Below are 23,461 nucleotides of genomic sequence, written 5' to 3'. Positions count from 1 at the left end.
TTGTGTAGCACTAATTATATAGGGCTTGGGGTGTTGCCCTTGAAGAGAGCACCTTTCCACGATAACACCTGCTGGTTTTTGTTCTACAGCTGCATGTACTTCCTATGCACAGCAGGCTGCTCTCGGTGAATTTACAGAGAATCCATCATCTGACTGTCTCCACATGGGAGCGCGCATGTAACTCCCTCCCTCTCTCCCATTTAGGATGGCCAGCGCGGAAGCAGTCCTCCCTCCCGCCCTCCACCCTCTCCCCATCAACTGGATGGTCGAGCGGTTAGGGGTGGGCTATATAGGCGATAATGCGATATACATTTGTGCCACAATATGGATTTTGTGCATATTGCCTATATCGCCGGACCGCGATATGATTGCGCTCTCTGTGCGCACTATGTTCTCCTGAGCCGGCACACTGGGCACAGTGGAGAAGGAGGGAGTCCCTCCCTCCCCACTGTGCGCGGCTGCCGCTGACCACCAATGACAAAAGAGGAGGAGGAGGAGGGGATGGACTGACAGTAATCATTGAGTTTTCACGATCTCAGTGAGCTTGTGAAAACTCAAATTTGATGGTGTATTCTAACCCCCAGGCGCTCCCATGGTGACAGGGACGTTTGCCGGGGGGTTTAGAATATACAGGGCTACGCTTCTCACAGTAGAACATTTTAAAAATAATCAGTAACTTTAACTTTATTAATTGGTGATCTCTTTACTGTATATGTCTAGGCGGCGCAGACGCGTGACGTCAGTAAGTGAGCGCCGCCCGCCCGCACTGCTGTTACCGGAGCTAAGACCTAGTAAGGTATACAGTAAAGAGATCACCAATGAATAAAGTTAAAGTTACTGATTAGTTTATAAATGTATTCCTGTGAGCGTCGGGGGGGGGGGGGGGGGTCTGTGGATGGCACAGTTTAGGGGAGGGGGGGATCTGTGGATGGCACCGTTTAGGGGAGGGGGGGATCTGTGGATGACACCGTTTAGGGGAGGGGGGGATCTGTGGATGACACCGTTTAGGGGAGGGGGGGGATCTGTGGATGGCACCGTTTAGGGGAGGGGGGGATCTGTGGATGGCACCGTTTAGGGGAGGGGGGGGATCTGTGGATGGCACCGTTTATGGGAGGGGGGATCTGTGGATGGCACTGTTTAGGGGATGGCACAAAGCACAGGGCAGCAGGGAGAGTGTAAAGTCCTATTCACCCTAATAGAGCTCTATTAGGGTGAATATGACAAGGGTTCTAGCCCTTAAGGAGGCTAATAGTTATTAAATAAAAAGTAAAAAAAATATAAAAAAAGTTTAAACACGCCCTCCTAAATATAGAAAACAATATATTGCGATATATATTGCATATCACACATGCTTAAAATTATATTGCAATATAGATTTTAGGCCATATCGCCCACCCCTACGAGCGGTGCAGAGTGTCAGCTGACATAACCTCTTCCATACTGTGGTCCTTGGGGACTGCTGTATTGAAGGGGCTAACCAACAGGCCGATGCTCAGCCATGGCAGTGGCCCAATGCTTGAAAGGTTATCAGAGAGAGGGAGCTCCCTCCCCTATGGGGCTACTGCGCTACTGTGGCAGCATCCCGATGGTTACCATGGCCACCGGACTATTTCACAGGCATCTGGCTTGTCATTGCATAGCTGAACCTGATCAGGGTAAGTGTAAATGAAAATACACTGCAGTACACTATACAGTGTAAAGCCTTCAAGAACCAAGTGGGTTTGGGTAAAAAAAAAAAAAAAAATTAATAGGACAATGTAAGAGTAAATAAAAAAAATACAAGAAAAACACTTTATTCACCCCTGTGGTTGCAATGTTTTAGCTCCTAGCTTAAAAAAAGGCTTTATGAATGAGCTGAAAATATTGCAACCACAGGGGGTGAATAAAGCATTTGAGAGTGCGCTCACTTTTTTTCTGTATGTATTGTAAAGGAATCCCCACCATCGCATTTACAATCACAAAATTTAACACAGTTACATCAGCTGTCCGGCAAGGTTTTAGACCCAGTCTCCACTCTCTGAGATGACGTTCCTGAGATATTCCCAAAAAATGCATTAGCCAATAGAAGCCTGGTCACATGACCCTTATCAGCCAATAGAAGCTCTCAGGCCCTTAGTCTTCATATACACACAGACGGGGTACCGTGGAGGTCACTAATAAAGGGACTGCAGTTGTGGAGGTCACTGTTAAAGGGGTGAGGTACTGTAGATGTCACTGTTATAGTGGATACTCTCTATATCTCTTAACGACACACACGTTAAATGAAATAGATTAAATTCACTGTGCGAAGCTAGGTTCTTCTGCTAGGTTCTTCTGTATGTGTATATGTGTGTATGTATATATATATATATATATATATATATATATAATATATATATATATATATATATATATATTACAAATAAATGTAAAAAGTGAAAAAATACTACATTTATTCAACACATGTTGATACAGGCAACGTTTTAGCTCTCTCAAAGAGCCATTATCAAGCCAAGTATATACAGTCATGTGAAAAAATTAGGACACCCTTTGAAAGCATGTGGTTTTTTGTAACATTTTTAATAAAAGGTTATTTCATCTCCGTTTCAACAATACAGAGAGATTAAAGTAATCCAACTAAACAAAGAAAACTGAAGAAAAGTCTTTTCAAGATCTTCTGTAAATGTCATTCTACAAAAATGCCTATTCTAACTGAGGAAAAAGATAGGACACCCTCACATGTATTCCCTCTTAAATTGGCTCAGATCTCACACAGGTATATCACACCAGGTGCACATAATTAGTAGATCGTTACTCTGCATGTTGAATGAGGCTTGCCCTATTTAAACCTCAGACATTTAGTTTGGTGTGCTCCTGACTGTTGAAGTGAGAGTGAGCACCATGGTGAGAGCAAAAGAGCTGTCAGAGGACTTCAGAAAAAAGATTGTAGCAGCCTATGAGTCTGGGAAGGGATTTAAAAAGATCTCAAAAGATTTTGAAATCAGCCATTCCACTGTCCGGAAGATAGTCTACAAGTGGAGGGCTTTCAAAACAACTGCCAACATGCCCAGGACTGGTCGCCCCAGCAAGTTCACCCCAAGAGCAGACCGCAAGATGCTAAAAGAGGTCTCCAAAAACCCTAAAGTGTCATCTCGAGAACTACAGCAGGCTCTGGCTACTGTTGATGTAGAAGTACATGCCTCTACAATCAGAAAGAGACTGTACAAGTTTAACTTGCATGGGAGGTGTGCAAGGAGGAAACCTTTGCTTTCCAAGAGAAACATCGAGGCCAGACTGACATTTGCCAGAGATAAAGTTGACAAAGACCAGGACTTCTGGAATAATGTTCTTTGGACAGATGAGTCCAAAATTGAATTATTTGGACACAACAGCAGAGGACATGTTTGGCGTAAACCAAACACAGCATTCCAAGAAAAGAACCTCATACCAACTGTGAAGCATGGAGGTGGAAGTGTCATGGTTTGGGGCTGCTTTGCTGCAGCAGGACCTGGTCAGCTCACCATCATAGAATCCACGATGAATTCTACTGTGTATCAGAAGGTGCTTGAAGAACATGTGAGACCATCAGTTAGAAAATTAAAGCTGAAGCGGAACTGGACCATGCAACATGACAATGACCCAAAACATACTAGTAAATCAACCAAAGATTGGCTGAAAAAGAAGAAATGGAGAGTCCTGGAATGGCCAAGTCAAAGTCCAGATTTGAATCCCATTGAGATGCTGTGGGGTGACTTGAAAAGGGCTGTACGTGCAAGAAACCCCTCAAACATCTCACAGCTGAAAAAGTTCTGCATTGAGGAGTGGGGTAAAATTTCCTCAGACCGATGTCGAAGACTGGTAGATGGCTACAAGAACCGTCTCACTGCAGTTATTTCAGCCAAAGGAGGTAACACTCGCTATTAGGGGCAAGGGTGTCCTATCTTTTTCCTCAGTTAGAATAGGCATTTTTGTAGAATGACATTTACAGAAGATCTTGAAAAGACTTTTCTTCAGTTTTCTTTGTTTAGTCGGATTACTTTAATCTCTCTGTATTGTTGAAACGGAGATGAAATAACCTTTTATTAAAAATGTTACAAAAAACCACATGCTTTCAAAGGGTGTCCTAATTTTTTCACATGACTGTATATATATATATATATATATATATATATATATATATATATATACACACTTTTTCAAACTGGTGTAAAGTAGAACTGGCTTAGTTGCCCATAGCAACCAATCAAATTCCACCTTTCATTTTTCACAGCTCCTTTGGAAAATGAAAGGAGGAATCTGATTAGTTGCTCTGGGGAACTAAGCCAGTTTTCTTTTGCACTAGTTTTGATAAATCTCTCCCATTGTGTACTTATATGTGTACATAGTATTGTGTGTCTTATTCACTCACTAAATCTTTACACTATACTAATCTTTGTGGGAAAACTGACAGTTGCTGTGCAGACGGCACACAAGTATTGTATTCAGATTACAAGAAATCTGTGTGTAAGTGGCTGATAGCTGTGCTTCTGTAACAGGATGTGGGGGCGGAGCTTTGTTATCTCAGAGAAGGGAGGGGGGAGCAAAGCTGTGCAGGTGCATTTGAAATTAACAGGGGAGAGGCCATGTGACCAGAGCAAAAGGAATGCCCACAGAGCCTCACAGAAGATGACAACAGTAGGTAGAATTAATATGAGAGCATTTATGAGTGCATGTGAAGCAAAGCTGATACCAATAAACGAACAAGTGTGATTTTATTATGTGCTGCTTTACAGTAAGTTATGGATTTATTGATTTGTAATTCACAAAGGTGTCCATAGCCTTTAAAGTAGGGGCATAGCATGCTAAGAATATTTAAGGTGTTATTTTTCTATCAGATCACAGCATCATTATTTTGTAATGGAAAATAGGGTAGTGTTTAGCCTATTTTCTTCAATAAGCCTTAGAATCGTTAAAACTTTTCTCTGTGTAATAAGCAGCCATTGTCAGTCTATGCTACTGATTTCACACTTTGCAATGCATAGGTTAAAATATGCTTTGATCCTGTGACTAAATCTGCATTAAATCATTCAAAATGTATGTTTTTTTTTCTCCTGCAAATACACAGATTTTCTGCAGGCATTTATGTCCGTGTGGACATACCCATAATAACTTGTGCACCTTTTCAGATAGGCTTAATTTTAAACTTGAGCCAGTAACATCAATGCAGTGCATGTTGCAGAAAATTTGTTAATGTGCTTATGTTAAACTTCTCTCTAGTGCTCACAGGTTTTATTTCTGCTCAGGTATACCATGTGGGAAGCAAATGAACAGTTCCATGAGTATGATAGGAGGCGGAAGTAGTGGTGCTCCACTTTATGACCGGAATCATGTGACCGGTGCTTCTTCTAGTAGCTCTTTAAGTACCAAGGCCACCCTTTACCCACAGGTGAGCAGACTAGAAGACAAGAGAAACTGAGAATGGAAATAACAATTAGGATGAGCACATAATGGCGCTGTTTATGCAATCAACTGTGAACTACTGTATCTCTACACTTAATTGACCTGCTGTTTGGGTAAAATGCATAATCTTTAGGTATTCTTTATGATATTAACTGAAGAAGCCATTAGGCTGCCTGGCAATAACATTAGCAACATTTAAATGCAAAAACAGCCAAAAAGGACAGGTGGAAAATTCCAATACTCTGCGATCGCTACAAAAAATACTATTAAAAGAAAATAGAGAGTTGACGTGCTTAATTAACGAAACTTGATACCTTTATTGATGAATGGGTATGAGCAAGAGTGATCAATATACTCGGATGCTCTTGATATAAAAAATTACAAACAACAAACCTCCTATTAGAGATAGGTGGTACAAGTAAATCACTATAGTGACGGGGATGATAATGGGTAGGTCTGTGGGAAAGTTTCTCTCCCTAGACAACCCTGCGGAACTATATCCTGAAGCACAGGGATGTCCCCTAATGGTGGAGACACCCTGCCCCCGTACCTAAGCCTAGATATGGCCCTAGTGATGCCCTACTTAGCAAAGCTGGATTGAGAAATATTAATCCAGAGAAGCAAAACGAAAAAATAATAAGTCAAATATAAATGATAAAAAGAAAACCCCAACGCGTTTCAGCTGCATACGGCAGCTCATCAGGAGGTGATGGCAGTGTAGTAAACGTAGGGAATGAAGTAAGCAAAAAGAATTTCTATTATAAGAAACTGTGGTGCTTAGAAAAATAAGATGGTACTTAGCTCCTTGGCATACTTGATGGTGCTGTGTATACAGATATATATCTCTTGTCCGTATATATGATGGATTCTGAGGGTAAAGAACGTGCTATATGTCAGACATATATATAGGCCTGCAAAAACAAAGTGCTCTGTGTCTGACATTCATACATGATTCTGAGCAAGTAAGTACTTAGTCACAAGTGTTCATATAGCCATAGTGTACTGATCAATATAACAAGGTATATTATATACCACTCAGACATTAACGTCAGGGGACAAGTCAGTGGTGTAAGTGATGTAATGTACTCACCAGACAGAGGGAGACCCTGTAACAGGCACAACTGGTATGCTGGGAGGCTGGAGGGCTCATAGCAGTGTCTCTGCGCTTGCTATTTAAGCGCTGGTGCCGGCATGTGTTTCCGGACGCCGAGAGGAGAGCACTTCCGGTCGGTGGACCGCATCGTAGTGACGCGATGCGTCACTTCCGGTCTATGGAACGCATATTGGAACGCATGAGCGGCCAATAATGCTGGAAGTTCCTGATCTATGTGTGCTTCACACTAGCTGTTGATTTAACCATAATAGTTGGGTTAAAATGGTTCTATAGTCCCCTACTTATAGAAAACTTGGTGATGGGAGGACTATGACATAAATATTGAGCCCCTTTTGGTACCAGCTATTTAGTTGGAGGATTCTAGTGATAACATAATATAGACATTCTCACGTGTATATAGCACAGATTATGGGAGCCACGTAGACGTGAGAAGGGATGATTAAAGTGACAGTGATGTATGTCACTTGTCCTAGAGAGTGGTGCTTCACGCACCGGCATTGGCAAAAGAGGGGACGAACAATTGAGGATATATATATGGGATAGAGCAGAGGAAAAATCTCTGATAGAGGAATTAAGGGGTTTATGACGGCATGTTTTCAATCAAATAAAACATGTATATGTGAGTCGCTCATTGAGACCGCTTGGTGACTGTGACCGGAATCGATAAATCCATTCGGATTCTTTTTGGAGTATCTTCCGGTCCCAGTCACCCCCTCTTAGAGGTCTAGGAATTACCTCAAGTACTAGAAACTTAAGGGTATCTGGGTCCCCCTCATGTTGATCATTAATATGGTTGGCAACGGGGGTGTCTTTTTTCTTTACTATGTCATTGATGTGTTCGCAGACTCTGCGTCTAAGTTCCCTGAAAGTCTTGCCGATGTAATCTTTCGGACAGGTACACTGACATATATAGACAACTCCCTGTGTTTTGCAGTTAGCGAAGGAGTCTAACGTTTGGACGATATTGGTTGTGGAGCAGGTGACTGTTTTCGAAATACGTATATATCTGCAGGCCTTACAGCTACCGCATCTAAATGTCCCTTTGGGTTGTCTATCCAGCCATGTTCCCTCCTTTTTTATGCCAGTGTAGTGGCTATGCACGAGCCTATCTCGTGCATAGCCACTACAAAGACAATATCAAGTCGTGGTGGGAAGTCAGGTCCCTGGAGAGCTATATAGAACATAAAATTGTCCCTAGGGGATTACGCATCCCGATTAAACCAGCCGACCGTATCCTTTCAGCACAACTGATCACCAAGTGGGAGCAGGAATTAACCCTTAGTTCCCTTAGGTTGATGACCCTTTTGCTGGAGGAAGAGAAAAAAGTCTTTGAGAAAACGTCAACTAATCTCAAAGACCTCACTGAAGGGGTCCTAAAATTCAAGACTGATCCCGAATTCAATAAAAGGGAGTCCTCACTGCAGACGTCGGTAGAACGTTTCCAAAACCTCCTAAAGGAAAGAAAACATCGCCAATTCACTAAAGATTTAGCTGAATTCCGAGAAAATCGGGCCTACAAGCTTGAGACGAAAGTACCAACTCTCTCAGAATCTGAAGTATCCTCTTCAGAGGCCGATTTCTCCGATTCTGAGCCAACCAAAATAGACCAAAGTGCAAACTATAATAGAGGTGGTCAGGGTCGGAGACCGGGACGAAGGTGGCAGAGATGGGGGAGACAAAGGGGATACTCGGGTCAAACACGTGGAGGACCATCTCAGTCCTCCCCCCCCTCCTCTTCCTCCACCTCCTCTTCTACTCAACAACAATCCCTGGTTCCTTTTTTAACCAACAGCCAGGGCCCCTATCATCTAAGGAAGGGGGTAAGGGCAGGCGAGAGTCGCCCTTAACCGACAACCTGCAAATAATCAATCTGTCTTCTAGACCCCTGACAGATGTCGAAATCACCATCCTCCAAAAGGGTCTATCATTTGTACCAACTACCAGGTTTAACATCTTTACATGGATTAAGGATCTTAATCTGTTTGGCAGAAGGCTCAAATGGCATAAATTTTATCAAAATAGTAATAGGCAAACATGCCATGACTTGGGGATCGACCTAGATGACTTTCCCGACCTCCAAAACCTCATGGATCTGTATGAGGAGGGGAACAAAAACCCCGGAGATGGTCCCTTTACCAATCTCCGCCCCACTAGCACTAGACTCCCACCCCCTATGAGCTCCGAACATATCGACATTTTTGTTAAAATGGTCAGCAATGACCTGGAACAGCTAAATGTCAAGTACCCGAGAGAATATAATCTGTCGCGAGACGAGGCGATGGCTCTTAGAAACCTGGAGACAGATAACACCATCATCATAAAACCATCGGATAAAGGTGGGAATCTAGTAATTTTAGACCATCCTAGTTATAAAAAAATGTGTCTTGACCTTCTTAGGGATCCCACCAGCTATAGAGTTCTACCGAGTGACCCTAGTCCAGTCTTCCAGCAACAATTAAAAGAGATCCTTCAACATGGTCTAGAACAGGGGGTGATTACAAAATCAGAATATGCTTATCTTCTCCCTAAGAACCCACAGCTGGCCACCTTTTACTGTCTTCCGAAAATCCATAAGGGAGTAACTCCCCTGAAGGGACGCCCAATCATATCAGGTATGGACTCTCTGACTCATCATTGTGGGACATACCTTGATCAAACACTAAAAGAATTTGTGTCCTGTTTACCATCCTTTACACGTGACACGATGGATTTCCTTCGAAAAATCGAAACCATCTCCGTCGACTCCCATTGCCATCTTGCGAGTATCGACGTGGAATCCCTATATACATCCATACCACACGATAAAGGTCTAGCAGCCGCGGCCCATTTCCTGAGATCAAGGGGCACTCAGTTTCAAAATCACAATAATTTCATCATGTGCCTCTTGGAGTACACTCTCACACACAACTTCTTCACATATAGCGGGTCCATTTACCACCAGCTCAGGGGGACTGCTATGGGCAGCCCCTGTGCCCCCGCCTATGCAAATCTCTTCCTGGGCTGGTGGGAAGACAAATTTGTGTTCCCCGATCACCAGATGTGGTGGAATAGTGGGATCGTCTTTTGGACCCGCTATATTGATGACATTTTTGTTGTGTGGGGTGACAGCAAAGAGAAATTCTGTGACTTTGTTTCCGCCCTTAATGATAATAATGTGGGGTTAAGATTCACCAGCGAAATTAAATCCAAGAGTATCACCTTCTTGGATGTGGAAGTAACATCGGTAGCAGGAAGTCTGACTACAAATATATATCGAAAACCGACCGCCACAAATAACATTTTACATTGGAAAAGTCACCACCCACATACAGTCAAAAGAGGTATTCCAAAAGGCCAATATTTACGTATGCGCCGTAACTGCTCTGACAAAGAAAACTTTTACCAGGAGTCGAGAAAACTAAGAAACAGACTATTACAGAGAGGGTACCCTAGGTCTACTCTAAGGGAAGCCTTTCAGTTAGCTGAGAACAGGGATAGGAGCGATTTACTAATACCAAAAACAAAGGACAATAAGGACAGCTCAACTATTCGTCTAATTTCTACGTATGACACAGCTAACAGCGAAGTCACTGCCATTCTAAAAACTCACTGGCCAATCCTAATGATGGACAAAGACCTGTCTAAAGCCATCTCCAACTACCCCCAAATAACATATCGCAAGGGGAGGAGCCTCAGAGATAGGCTCGTGCATAGCCACTACACTGGCATAAAAAAGGAGGGAACATGGCTGGATAGACAACCCAAAGGGACATTTAGATGCGGTAGCTGTAAGGCCTGCAGATATATACGTATTTCGAAAACAGTCACCTGCTCCACAACCAATATCGTCCAAACGTTAGACTCCTTCGCTAACTGCAAAACACAGGGAGTTGTCTATATATGTCAGTGTACCTGTCCGAAAGATTACATCGGCAAGACTTTCAGGGAACTTAGACGCAGAGTCTGCGAACACATCAATGACATAGTAAAGAAAAAAGACACCCCCGTTGCCAACCATATTAATGATCAACATGAGGGGGACCCAGATACCCTTAAGTTTCTAGTACTTGAGGTAATTCCTAGACCTCTAAGAGGGGGTGACTGGGACCGGAAGATACTCCAAAAAGAATCCGAATGGATTTATCGATTCCGGTCACAGTCACCAAGCGGTCTCAATGAGCGACTCACATATACATGTTTTATTTGATTGAAAACATGCCGTCATAAACCCCTTAATTCCTCTATCAGAGATTTTTCCTCTGCTCTATCCCATATATATATCCTCAATTGTTCGTCCCCTCTTTTGCCAATGCCGGTGCGTGAAGCACCACTCTCTAGGACAAGTGACATACATCACTGTCACTTTAATCATCCCTTCTCACGTCTACGTGGCTCCCATAATCTGTGCTATATACACGTGAGAATGTCTATATTATGTTATCACTAGAATCCTCCAACTAAATAGCTGGTACCAAAAAGGGCTCAATATTTATGTCATAGTCCTCCCATCACCAAGTTTTCTATAAGTAGGGGACTATAGAACCATTTTAACCCAACTATTATGGTTAAATCAACAGCTAGTGTGAAGCACACATAGATCAGGAACTTCCAGCATTATTGGCCGCTCATGCGTTCCAATATGCGTTCCATAGACCGGAAGTGACGCATCGCGTCACTACGATGCGGTCCACCGACCGGAAGTGCTCTCCTCTCGGCGTCCGGAAACACATGCCGGCACCAGCGCTTAAATAGCAAGCGCAGAGACACTGCTATGAGCCCTCCAGCCTCCCAGCATACCAGTTGTGCCTGTTACAGGGTCTCCCTCTGTCTGGTGAGTACATTACATCACTTACACCACTGACTTGTCCCCTGACGTTAATGTCTGAGTGGTATATAATATACCTTGTTATATTGATCAGTACACTATGGCTATATGAACACTTGTGACTAAGTACTTACTTGCTCAGAATCATGTATGAATGTCAGACACAGAGCACTTTGTTTTTGCAGGCCTATATATATGTCTGACATATAGCACGTTCTTTACCCTCAGAATCCATCATATATACGGACAAGAGATATATATCTGTATACACAGCACCATCAAGTATGCCAAGGAGCTAAGTACCATCTTATTTTTCTAAGCACCACAGTTTCTTATAATAGAAATTCTTTTTGCTTACTTCATTCCCTACGTTTACTACACTGCCATCACCTCCTGATGAGCTGCCGTATGCAGCTGAAACGCGTTGGGGTTTTCTTTTTATCATTTATATTTGACTTATTATTTTTTCGTTTTGCTTCTCTGGATTAATATTTCTCAATCCAGCTTTGCTAAGTAGGGCATCACTAGGGCCATATCTAGGCTTAGGTACGGGGGCAGGGTGTCTCCACCATTAGGGGACATCCCTGTGCTTCAGGATATAGTTCCGCAGGGTTGTCTAGGGAGAGAAACTTTCCCACAGACCTACCCATTATCATCCCCGTCACTATAGTGATTTACTTGTACCACCTATCTCTAATAGGAGGTTTGTTGTTTGTAATTTTTTATATCAAGAGCATCCGAGTATATTGATCACTCTTGCTCATACCCATTCATCAATAAAGGTATCAAGTTTCGTTAATTAAGCACGTCAACTCTCTATTTTCTTTTGACCTATTTCCTACGTGTAATCTATCAATAGATATCTTGTTAAGTGTCTTTAAAAAATACTATTACATTCTATTTATAGCGCATGGAGATGGAAAATATGACATGACATATCTTTAAAGAAGCACCCGCACAAATATTTTTATTCCCTGACCCTGACAAGGGTACATGATGTAAACTGCAGTGAAGGTAATGTTTTTACCAGTGACTTTATTTCTGCGTTATTACCTCCTTTCTGATCCTCAGCAGGTATTTGACCAACACTCTGTCTCTCCAACTGACAAAGGACAAGAAGTCAGTTACTTTTCTATTTATTCCTATGAGATTGACATGGAGGCTCCCATAGGAATACATTGCAAGACTGAGTTCCTGTTCACACATAAGATGCTGTGTTTGGAGAGTAAGAGTGTTGATCACATGACACAGCTAAGTATCAGAAGGGAGATTATAACTCACAAATACAGTCACTAGTAAGAAGTTTACCCTCACGGCAGTTTACTCTATGTACCTTTCACAGGTCAGAGAATAAACATTTTTGTGGGAGTCCATTTTTGTAGAAATGTTCCATCACTTGTTTAATGTGAAATTAAAATCTATGTTCATCTCTTGCTTATTATTTATAGAATGTGCATAAATCAATGTGAAGGCCTCAATTGCATAATTTGACAAAAATAAATTGCCTTGTACAACCAACAATGAGTACTGGTGTTGCTATTCCAAGTGTGCTATATTCATAAAGCTCAAATACACTGCAATGCTGTACACTAGATTAAAAGGTTCAATATCACACATTCATAAGAAAAAATAATGTTGAACATACGAGAAGCCTTTGCTTGATCTTGGATCACTAACCTTATTAAACATTTGAGTTTGCAAACAAAATCATTTGCTTTTCATTTCAGATCTTGAACCCACCACCATCACCAGCTACAGATCGCTCCTTATGCAATACTGAAGTCTTTTACTCATCTAATAGTCCATCCACTACCAGATCTTACAGGTAAAGTCTAATTTTTACAAGATAATATCTGCATTGGTGATGAAGTATATCACATTAAAACTATAAAACGTAATCTCTGTTCATTTACTTTCACTTATAGAAGTAATTTCATTGCTTATTAGGGTACTTTCACACTAGCGTTTTTCTTTTTTTCCGGCATTGAGTTCCATCCTAGGGTCTCAATACTGGAAAAGAACTGATCAGTTTTATCCTAATGCAAACATGTCTTCAGTTCAGTCTTTTTGCCTTTTCAGGACGGAAATAATACTGCAGCATGCTGCGGTATTATCTCCGTCCAATTCAGCATTTTTTCCCATTGACATGCATTAATGCCGGATCTGGCCCCGAGTGTTTTGGCAAAACGGATCCGGCATTGCGGTCTGCACATGCTCAGACCGAAAAAAAATGTGAAAAAAATAAATGCCCAATCCGTTTTTCCGGATGACACTGGAGAGATGGATCCAGGCATTTCAATGCATTTGTCATACAGATCAGGATCCATGAGTTTGCATACGTTTTGATGGAATCCTCTGCCGCAAGTGTGAAAGTACCCTTAGGTGACTTACTACTGTCTCATGTTGTGATTTTTTTTTTTTGTGGCTGATGGAATATTTATTTTACAATTTAATATTTTTTTTTTTTATATATTTTTGCTGAATGGTACTGAGCTTGAATACCAAACACTGCCTATGGGCTGGAGTATTCCTGTTTCTTTGTCAAGTCACTTACAGCCCCCCATCTATTGCTACTAAGTACTGTAGTTTTGTCATACACTTAAATTTGTGTCAAATTTCTGTATTGCAGTCTTTACGTGTAAACCACATTAGTGTACAGTGACTGCAAATATCACCTAAGAGAAACATTGTAAAATCCCTTGATTAGATTAGAACACTATTTTGCTTGTTCTTGAAAAGCTGGGTCTAAATCATCCCATGCACATGAGATTTTGATTGGACACAGTGATCAGTCAACCTTGGAATTGTTTGTTCGATCCCAACATAACAGACCGAACTGTTCAATAAGGGATTCAGTTGTTTTTTTGTTTTGTTTTTTTACATTGCACACGACCCAGGAAGGCAGTTTATCATATAATCAGTAAAATTCATCCAGTCATGCCATATACACTTGCAGTTTCTGTTTGCTATAGCTGAACTTTTTAAACCTGACGGTTCACATTTTTATAGAGCAGAGAAGTCTTGTAACTTTTATTATATGTATTTGGGCAGCTTTACACTCCACCATTTTATTATTGGAAATGTTAGCTGTAAACAAAAAGTTACCTACTTAAACGAACATGTACTTTGTTTGTTTGCAGGCCTTATCTTATACGAGGCATTGCTCCTCCAACAACACCTTGCAGCACTGATGTTTGTGACAGCGACTATACTATAAGTAGATGGAAATCTAATAAATATTACATGGACTTAAATTCTGATTCAGATCCATACCCACCTCCTCCCACTCCCAGGAGTCAGTACATGTCAGCTGAGGAGAGCTGTCCCCCTTCCCCAACAACTGAAAGAAGATACTTCCACCTCTACCCTCCTCCCCCCTCACCATGTACAGACTGTTCATGACAAACCGAAGGAACCTACCCCTCAAAATTGTAAATAATTTAAATCTGAACATATATAATACGTACACTTGTATGTGTGTGTGTGTATATATATATATATATATATATATATATATATATATTTACACATGTATGTGTATATATGTATATGAAAGATAATTTGGATTGATGTTTTCTAAGAAAAAACATAATAAAAGAAATGTGTGATTAAAATGGGTCAGGGAGGGACTATGAAAATGTACTATTTACCTGCCATGTGCCATGTTTCTTATATGATCTAAACCATGATATGTATCTTTCCAGAAGACATGCATTTTCCTAATTGCTGCTAAACTGGGATAGAAATGTTAGACATTAAAGACATGTTATCTGTATCAATGGCTACATCGTGCATGCAAGGTAGTCCATAGCTAGTCTTACATGATAGCAATTTTGAAGGGTTTTTCCAATAAATTAATCTCACGGCATATTGATTAGATATAGCTTAAAAGCCTGTTCTTCTGAGAACCTGGTCTGGGTGGATACCTGGTCTCCATGGATCCATTAATGGAGATGTTAACATTTTCTGGGTTCTTGGGATTGAAGTAATGAAACCATCACCTTTTAGGGATTATTCAGTGCATTTGCCCTAAAAATATTTTGTTAAGTAAAGGTCCTTGTTGAACTATTTTGCTTCCAGGACAATCTTCACATGTTTGACAAACACAAAAATGCCTGAATTATAAAAACACCTGGTTCATTGCAAAAATGCCACCTGGCATTCATGTAATGTGCACCTTCAAGCAATTTTGCATCAAAGTGTGATGTTTCATAAGAAATTAATCTTTGTGACAAAGTCGGACCCAATCAGAGGAAAATGTCTACATGCACACCATCACCATAGGTTGGGTAAAATGTTGAAGAAATGTTGTTCAAGAAACTGCTGTAAATTGTATTACAAAAATGTCATTTAGCACAGCCTAGTGCTCCTAAACTGTAACGTGACATAGTTAATTACATACTTGCATACAATCTCACCAGTTCATCAAGTTAAGCCTTTTCAGACCAAGCATACAACATTGTTAGGCTACTTTCACACTCGCGTTTTGACTTTCCGTTTGTGAGATCCATCATGGGCTCTCACAAGCAGTCCAAAACTGATCAGTTTTGCCCTAATGCATTCTGAATGGAAAAGGTTCTGAATGGAAAAGGATCTGCTCAGAATGCATCAGTTTGCCTCCAATCAGTCTCCATTCCGCTCTGGAGGCAGACACCAAAATGATGCCTACAGCATTTTGCTGTCCGCTTGACAAACTGAGCCAAACGGATCCGTCCTGGCACACAATGTAAGTCAATGGGGACGGATCCGTTTTCTCTGACACAATCTGGCACAATAGTAAACGGATCCGTCTGCTGTTGACTTTCAGTGGAGTTTATGACGGATCCGTCTTGGCTATGTTACAGATAATACAAACAGATCCGTTCATGACAGATGCATGCGGTTGTATTATTGTAATTGATCAGTTTTTGCAGATCCATGACGGATCCGCCCAAAATGCGAGTGTGAAAGTAGCCTTAGATTAAATATCTAATGCCATGTGCTATTAGATAAGTGTAACGGATCTCCTGGCACCGCGACCGGGTGCCTCCATCGATAGATGCTCCTAGCGCTTCCCGAGGACTCCAAACACTCCACTTGACACCGTGAGCGCTGCAGACCCCACGAACCGCCGAAGCTTGGTTGAGTTCTCACCTACCCACCCTGGACCTACGACAAGGCTCCAGTGGGTGAACCTCTCCTAAATCCAGAGAGCAGGAACAGCTCTTACCCGAGCTAATAGTATAGCCCGGGGAGTATAGCAAATCTTCAGCGTATAGCGTATCTCCAGTGTCGATCAGTTACCCAAACATCAGCCTCAACATGATGAAGGGTAAAACAGGAACTCTTTAATGGGCTATTTTTCAGCCTTTTATGCAGGTCTCCTAGCAAGGGACACTCCCCCTGGGGCCCTTGTAGAAGACTGACAGTTTATATTTTAGTCAATCACATGCATTTACAGTATTGAAACCTTCCCAGCAATTGTACACAAAACCCCCTTCCCTCTGTCTGCAATGCAATCAACAAAATACATGAGCATTGTCTTTGACGCAATTAACTAACACACTGGCATTGTCTGAGATGCAATTAACTAACACTGGCATTGTCTGAGACGCAATCAACAAAATGCAATTACCAATAACACAAAGGCTAAAACCCACATTGAATCCTCCCCTCTGCCTGTGATATAATCATGGTACACCATGGTTAACATAATCATCACAGGCAGGAGAATACACAATGTCCTCTGTCCTGGAGACAACCGAGTTGTAATTCAATTATCTCTCAGTACAGAGGGCAATCGCCAATATACACAGAGAGACAATGGAACAGACCTCACTACTCAACGTATACAATGTCCCACCCTTTACAATACACATAGACATTTAATATCCCAACATAGCACGACTTAGTTGTAAAAGTCTCTTGGGGTTGGCTGTACTCATCGCTTTTCTGTCCAAAACAGTTCCACAGATTTAATCTGTGCGGCCGGTCTGTCTTCTCCTTCAAAGTTAGTATGGGCCATAATCCTGGGGCAAGAGGCTGACAACCAGGCCCCTCTAAACCCAGTGGCGAGGTTGGTTTCGCCACAATAAGCATGTAGCCTTTTTCAAATATCTGCCATTACTACCTCTTTGGATAGGGCATTCCATAGTTTGAGTACTTTAACTGTAAAAACTCCTTACCTGTATTAATGTTTAAATCACCTTTCCCCACATGTATAGAATGCCCCTGGTCATTTATACAGTCCTTGGAATGAATAAATCATGCTAGTTACTTGCATTGAGCAGACCTGTATTTATACATGTAAATAACATTGTAATAAGGTGTCTTTTTTTAAGCCTCTCGTTATCAGAGAGATAATCTATACTTTTTACAGTATATGAAGGCAAAAACTGAATCCCATATTTAAGATGTGACTCTTTACTCTATCCCACCAACACGATCACACGATCATTGATTAAAGAGAATGGGCCTAACACAGAGCCTTGTGGTACCAGCTGCTGACTTTAGCCCATTTTGCTTATGTACCATTTACAACAACGCTGGTATATAATTGGTCACAGAAAACAGAGTGCAAGTTTTGTCCCCTAGTCCCTGCATTTGGGGCATCAGCACAAAACTCTTGTGTGGCACTGTCACCGCCAGTTCTGTGAGAAGGTCTGTTAGACGTTCTTCGCTACCTCTTGCACGACGTTCTTTGTTTTGGTTTCACTTTGTCATCTCCTTTCCTTCTCCCAGCTGTCACCTATTTACACTAATTGTCTCCCTTTATATTCCCTCCCATACTGCCTCACTGTGCGGTTTATACTTCTTCCTGGATGAGTTGTTCACTGCTGGATGCTGCTTCTGCTGATTTCTCAGATAGTCTGTGTCCTTTATTTGTGTTTCCTTGCTGGCTTGATTCTAGGTGACTCTGACTCCGTCCGTATTAAGTGCAGGGAGTTGGTGGTCGTGTCCCCTCACTATTATAGGGTTTTCAGGTGTCACATAGTATTAGGTATGTGGGCATGCAATTGTCTGCCATAAAGACCTTTGCATGGGCATAGCAGTCAGGGAGAGCTCTAGGGGTTTTATAGGGCTCACCCATATGCTCCTTAGTTTGGGATCAAGCCAGTCGGATGTTTATTTATAAGTTACAGCTTTCTGCAACACCATCTGTGACAGACACTGTATCAAATGCTTTTGCAAAATCCAGTTACAGCACATCTGCTGCATTCCCAACATCCATATTTGCACTTGCCTCCTCATAGAAACCCAGCATATTGCTTAATCAAATAATTCATTGGAAGGTAAAACAAAATTAGAGCAGCTCTCACCTGCCTGGAGTCTCCAACCATAAGGACACGGATTGCTCCCTCACCCAGACTGGGAGCAATATGTAGACAAGTAAAGAAAGGTTGTCCCGCCTTTTCTTGTGAAGCTCCAAAAGCACTTTATTTGATATCCAATAATAAAAACATCCAGATACAGGTTACATCAGTCTAGGCGTTTTGGGCTGAGAATATTTTTATCCCTTACTTATGAGTAAGGGCTAAAAATATTCTCAGCCCGAAACGCGTAGACTGATATAACCTGTACCTGGATCCTTTTTGTGGCAGCCAACTTGCATCCCCAAGCAATGCAGAATCTTTGTCATCACCTTCTTCTTTTCCTGCCATCTATGTAAAGTAGAACTCGCTTAGTTGCCCATAGCAGCCAATCAGATTCCACCTTTCATTTTTGACAGATCTTTTGGAAATCCAGTTCTACTTTACACCAGTTTGATAAATGACCCCAATTATGTCTACTGGGGTCACTATTTTTTCAGCAGTATAGTACCTGGGGCATTGGGGGGCACAACGGGCACAGTATTGGGGGTGGCAGAAGGATGACACTGTGGGGACACTGGGGGTGGTTGATGAAAAAATTGAGAAATCTAACGTGTCTGTGCTACAAACTCTGTAGAGACGAGATGCACCTGAAAGAATTTGTCATGGCGGTCTAACGGAGGAGAAGAAGAGAAAAGAGAAGGTCTACATGACAGGATATGTCCCTGGATGTAAAGGCTACTTTCACACTGGCGTTTTAAGGGATCTCACAAACGGTTCAAAACAGATCAGTTCAGCCCCAATGCATTCTGAATGGATAAGGATCCGTTCAGAATGCATCAGTTTGGCTCCGTTCCACCTCCATTCCGCTCTGGAGGCGGACACCAAAATGCTGCTTGTCCTCCTGGCAATGCGGAGCCAAACGGATCCGTCCTGACTTACAATGTAAGTCAATGGGGACTGATCCGTTTTCCCCGACAAAATATGGTGCAACTGAAAACGGATCCGTTCCCCATTGACTTTCAATGTAAGTCAGGACGGATCTGTTTTGACTTAGACTTTTTTTCTTTGAATAATGGAAATGGATCCGTTCTGAACAGATACAAGCGTTTGCATTATAGGTGCAGAGCCATCTGTGCAGATACCAGACGGATCCGCCCCTCACGCAGGTGTGAAAGTAGCCTAAGAGGTATGTGGTCAAGTATTGGAGGGAGAGTGCCAGAGAAAGGACCTGCCCCGGGTGCCAAACACCCTAGGCACGCCACTGGGAAAGGGCACTTTTGACTTAACAGGTGTTTCACAGAAATGATCTGTGAAAGCTGTGCGGACTAAATCAGAGATATAAGGTGGTTAAACTACAGTGTACATCAAGGATGAAATTAAATTAATACTCCATATATGAGTGGTAGATTTTAAAACACTCCTGCATGCACGGGCCAGGTTTTTCAGGGCAGGCTTCGCAGTGGTAAATGGTGTCTTTCCTTATCCCCCTTTTGAAATACACCTTGCATCTTTTTTGGGTCCTTCCCTTCCTTTCTGTCTGGGGGACTTGACCTGGAAAATGTTGCCCTGGTCCAACATGGGCACCATGACTTCCTGAAGTACTGGGTCCCTCCCCGGCCTGGCTTTGAAAAATTTGGGCCTTGATAACCACCTCTTGGAACTGAAGGAAAGTTCCTGTGTGGCCTGCAGATTAAAATAGCACGCATGTATGTGGACGGACAGCTTTTTGTACCACACTTTCGGTTTTCGTGTGGCACTGTAGGGCTTCAGATCTTGATCTCAAAAATCCACCCCTCCCCTGTTGTAGTCCAGGATACAAACTGGTTTGGGGGTAGAGGTTGTGGTACCTCATACAGGAGCAGGGAAGCTATTAGGTGGTAACTAGTGATGGACAAACATCTGCCGGGATGGCTCGCGAACGAAATCTAATGTTCGCGAACCGCAAGTTCGCGGCGAGTCCTATTCATTTTAATGGCAGGCGAACCTGAAAGACCTTCAGCTCATATTTGCAGCCAAGAAATAATTACTAGAAGTGCACAAATAGTTCCACAACATGGACAGTGACATACCAGATGTATTATTCAAATTTGCGATCTCCATTTATAATTTTTTTCAATGCGAAATATCGGCAATATAATTTTCGCACTATACAGTACCCAAATGCACTATAAAGAAAGTATATTGGTATATAACACCCCGCTTTAATACGTTTTTTGGGGAGTGACTCCAATAAGGCTTGTCCCTCTATATACCTGCAGTATCACAGCAGAACCGCACACAACTGCCGCACAATACAAATGCACTATAATATACTTTCTAACATAGAAATTATATTATAACATTGTACACGGAAGGCAATCCATTAGAATATACATAAAGATAAAATGTAACCTTTAATAATGTTACTATGAGGGTCCATTCACACGACCGTAAGAGTGTGGATCCGCAAAACATGGACACACAACACGGACCGCACATCGCCAGCACTATAATGCCTAATCTTGTCTGCAATTCCGGACAAGAATAGGACGTGTTCTTTTTTTTTTTTGCGGAAAGGGAAGCACAGATGAGGAAGTGCGGATCCGCGGATTCAGACATCATATTCCGGCCCCATTGAAAATGAATGAGTCTGAGTCTGCACCCGTTCCGCAATGGAATGTGAATGGAAAAGATATCCCTCAAAATGAAAATAAATTAAATTATTAAAGTTAAGCAAAAAGCATAGATGTGGTAGGCAATAACAAGTGCTCGACGGCACTAAATCAGGTGCTTGGCGGCACCAAATCAGAAACCATATGTCCTACCACAATCCGGGGGGTTCCAGTGCACATACATTAATCCCGGAGGGAAAGCAAAAAACATCTATCCCTGGGCTAGATGATTATGTGGTATTGAAGGACAGGGTGGGCAAAGAACTGTCCCTGATATTGCCCTACAAGGGGGTGCCATTCTGGCCCTGATAGCCTAACCACAGACCACCCGCCCTGATAAGAGCGACCCCGTCCGGAACCTTGCCCTATATAAAAATGGCCCTAGCAAGCCCCTAGTCCCTAGGTCTCTGACTTCCAGGTGATCACTATATAGATCTGTGTTTTTGACTCATTATAAAAGTATATTATAAGTATATTGCACCCCTCTGTGTATCACACCTATCGTTAAAATGACTTTCGTGGCCCTATTAGAAAGTGTTTGTTGTCCCTAACAGCCTGTCCCTGATCGACACAGCAACCTCTCCCTTACACTGGCAAAACACTGAATGTAAAATGGCAGCCAGATCAGGTTTATTTATAAGGTAGGTGGTATGTCCATGTGCTGAAATGTCTCAATTGGCTGTCCTGTACCACCTGATGGATGTGTCATGGGTCAAAGTTCTTCACAATGTAAAAGAATATGGCGGGCGCGACTTTCTCCATATGTTCGCATATTCGGCGAATCGCAAATACGCAAAGTTCACCGCGAAAATACCGGCGGGCGAACCACAAGGCCATCTCTAGTGGTAACCCTTTTCTAGCAGTGGGTCCAGTAAGTCCCAAACGATCTTCCCACTAACTCCTAGAATGGGAGTGCATTCTGGGGGTTCTATCCGGGAATCTTTCCCTTCGTAAATGCGGATCTTGTGAGTGTACCCGGAGCTATTCTTACAAAGTTTGACTATTCTCACAAAGTTTGTATAGGCAGGTACTGGCGGAATCTAATCCTCCCTTTGAAAAATAATAGGGACTCATCTACATGGACATTTTTATCTGGGTTGTACACCTCAGGAAACTTCATGTTAAAGAGGTCAATGACAGGCCTAACCTTGAACAAATGTTGGGTGGTTTTGGAATGGGCACTGTACTTTGTCGTTGTAGTGTAGGAATTTCCTAATTGACTCAAATCGCTTCCTGGTCATGGTCTTACTGTAAATTGGAGTCTGGTAGAAAATATCCGAATTCCAATATTGTCTAACGTTTGGCTTCTTTACAATGCCTATATGCAGCACGAGTCCTCAATTCTTCATCATCTCTGCTGCACTTACTGCCGTCCAACCTAGGGTCTAGCGTATGCCGATGTAGAGTTCTGATCAATGAATTATGGGGTGTATCAATTTGTTTGGGCCACCATTAAAGGGACTCTGTCACCAGTTTCTAACCCCCCCTTTTAAAACTATTGTTCTCTCCATGGTGCCCTTGTCATTACAAAGCTGTTGTTATAAGATAAATCCGCCGTGTAGTTTTGATAAAAATCGCTTTTATCTAACCTGTCAATCTTCTGGATAAGGTGCCCAGGGCGTTTCTGAAGGTCTGAATCTGCCGCTCTCCGCCGCCGCCGTTGGTGCCCAGCTCCTCCCATGATCCTTTCAGCGCCACCTCGATGTAATGAAATCCGCCTCCGGCTCTCCTCAGTGCCCCCTCCTCCTTTTCAAAGATCCCGCGCGTGCGCACAGGCCTGTGCCTGATGCGCCCATGCGGACTTTTAGATTCTGCCTTGTTGAGCGAAGCGCGCGTTCGCGCATGTTCGCGTGCGCGCGCATGCGCACTTCGCTCAACGAGGCAGAATCTAAAAGTCCGCACGGGCGCATCAGGCACAGGCCTGTGCGCACGCGCGGGATCTTTGAAAAGGAGGAGGGGGCACTGAGGAGAGCCGGAGGCGGATTTCATTACATCGAGGTGGCGCTCAAAGGATCATGGGAGGAGCTGGGCACCAACGGCGGCGGCGGAGAGCGGCAGATTCAGACCTTCAGAAACGCCCTGGGCACCTTATCCAGAAGATTGACAGGTTAGATAAAAGCGATTTTTATCAAAACTACACGGCGGATTTATCTTATAACAACAGCTTTGTAATGACAAGGGC

The 23,461-nt window shown here is 42.5% G+C and overlaps 1 protein-coding gene across 1 annotated transcript in view; it reads left to right on the top strand.

The window, feature by feature from the left end:
• Positions 1–14,738, top strand: part of LOC122920076 (low-density lipoprotein receptor-related protein 5-like) — an 833,413-nt gene extending 818,675 nt beyond the window's left edge. The window contains 3 exon segments of the mRNA XM_044269285.1: positions 5,262–5,404; positions 13,064–13,161; positions 14,477–14,738. Of these exon segments, the coding sequence (XP_044125220.1) occupies positions 5,262–5,404; positions 13,064–13,161; positions 14,477–14,738 (503 nt within the window).
• Positions 14,739–23,461: the final 8,723 nt, after the last annotated feature.

The sequence above is a fragment of the Bufo gargarizans genome, chromosome 10, assembly GCF_014858855.1.
Source record: "Bufo gargarizans isolate SCDJY-AF-19 chromosome 10, ASM1485885v1, whole genome shotgun sequence".
Lineage (NCBI taxonomy): Eukaryota > Metazoa > Chordata > Amphibia > Anura > Bufonidae > Bufo > Bufo gargarizans.
The sequence above is the reverse complement of the archived record's forward strand: the minus strand, read 5'-3'. Positions and strand labels throughout refer to the sequence as shown.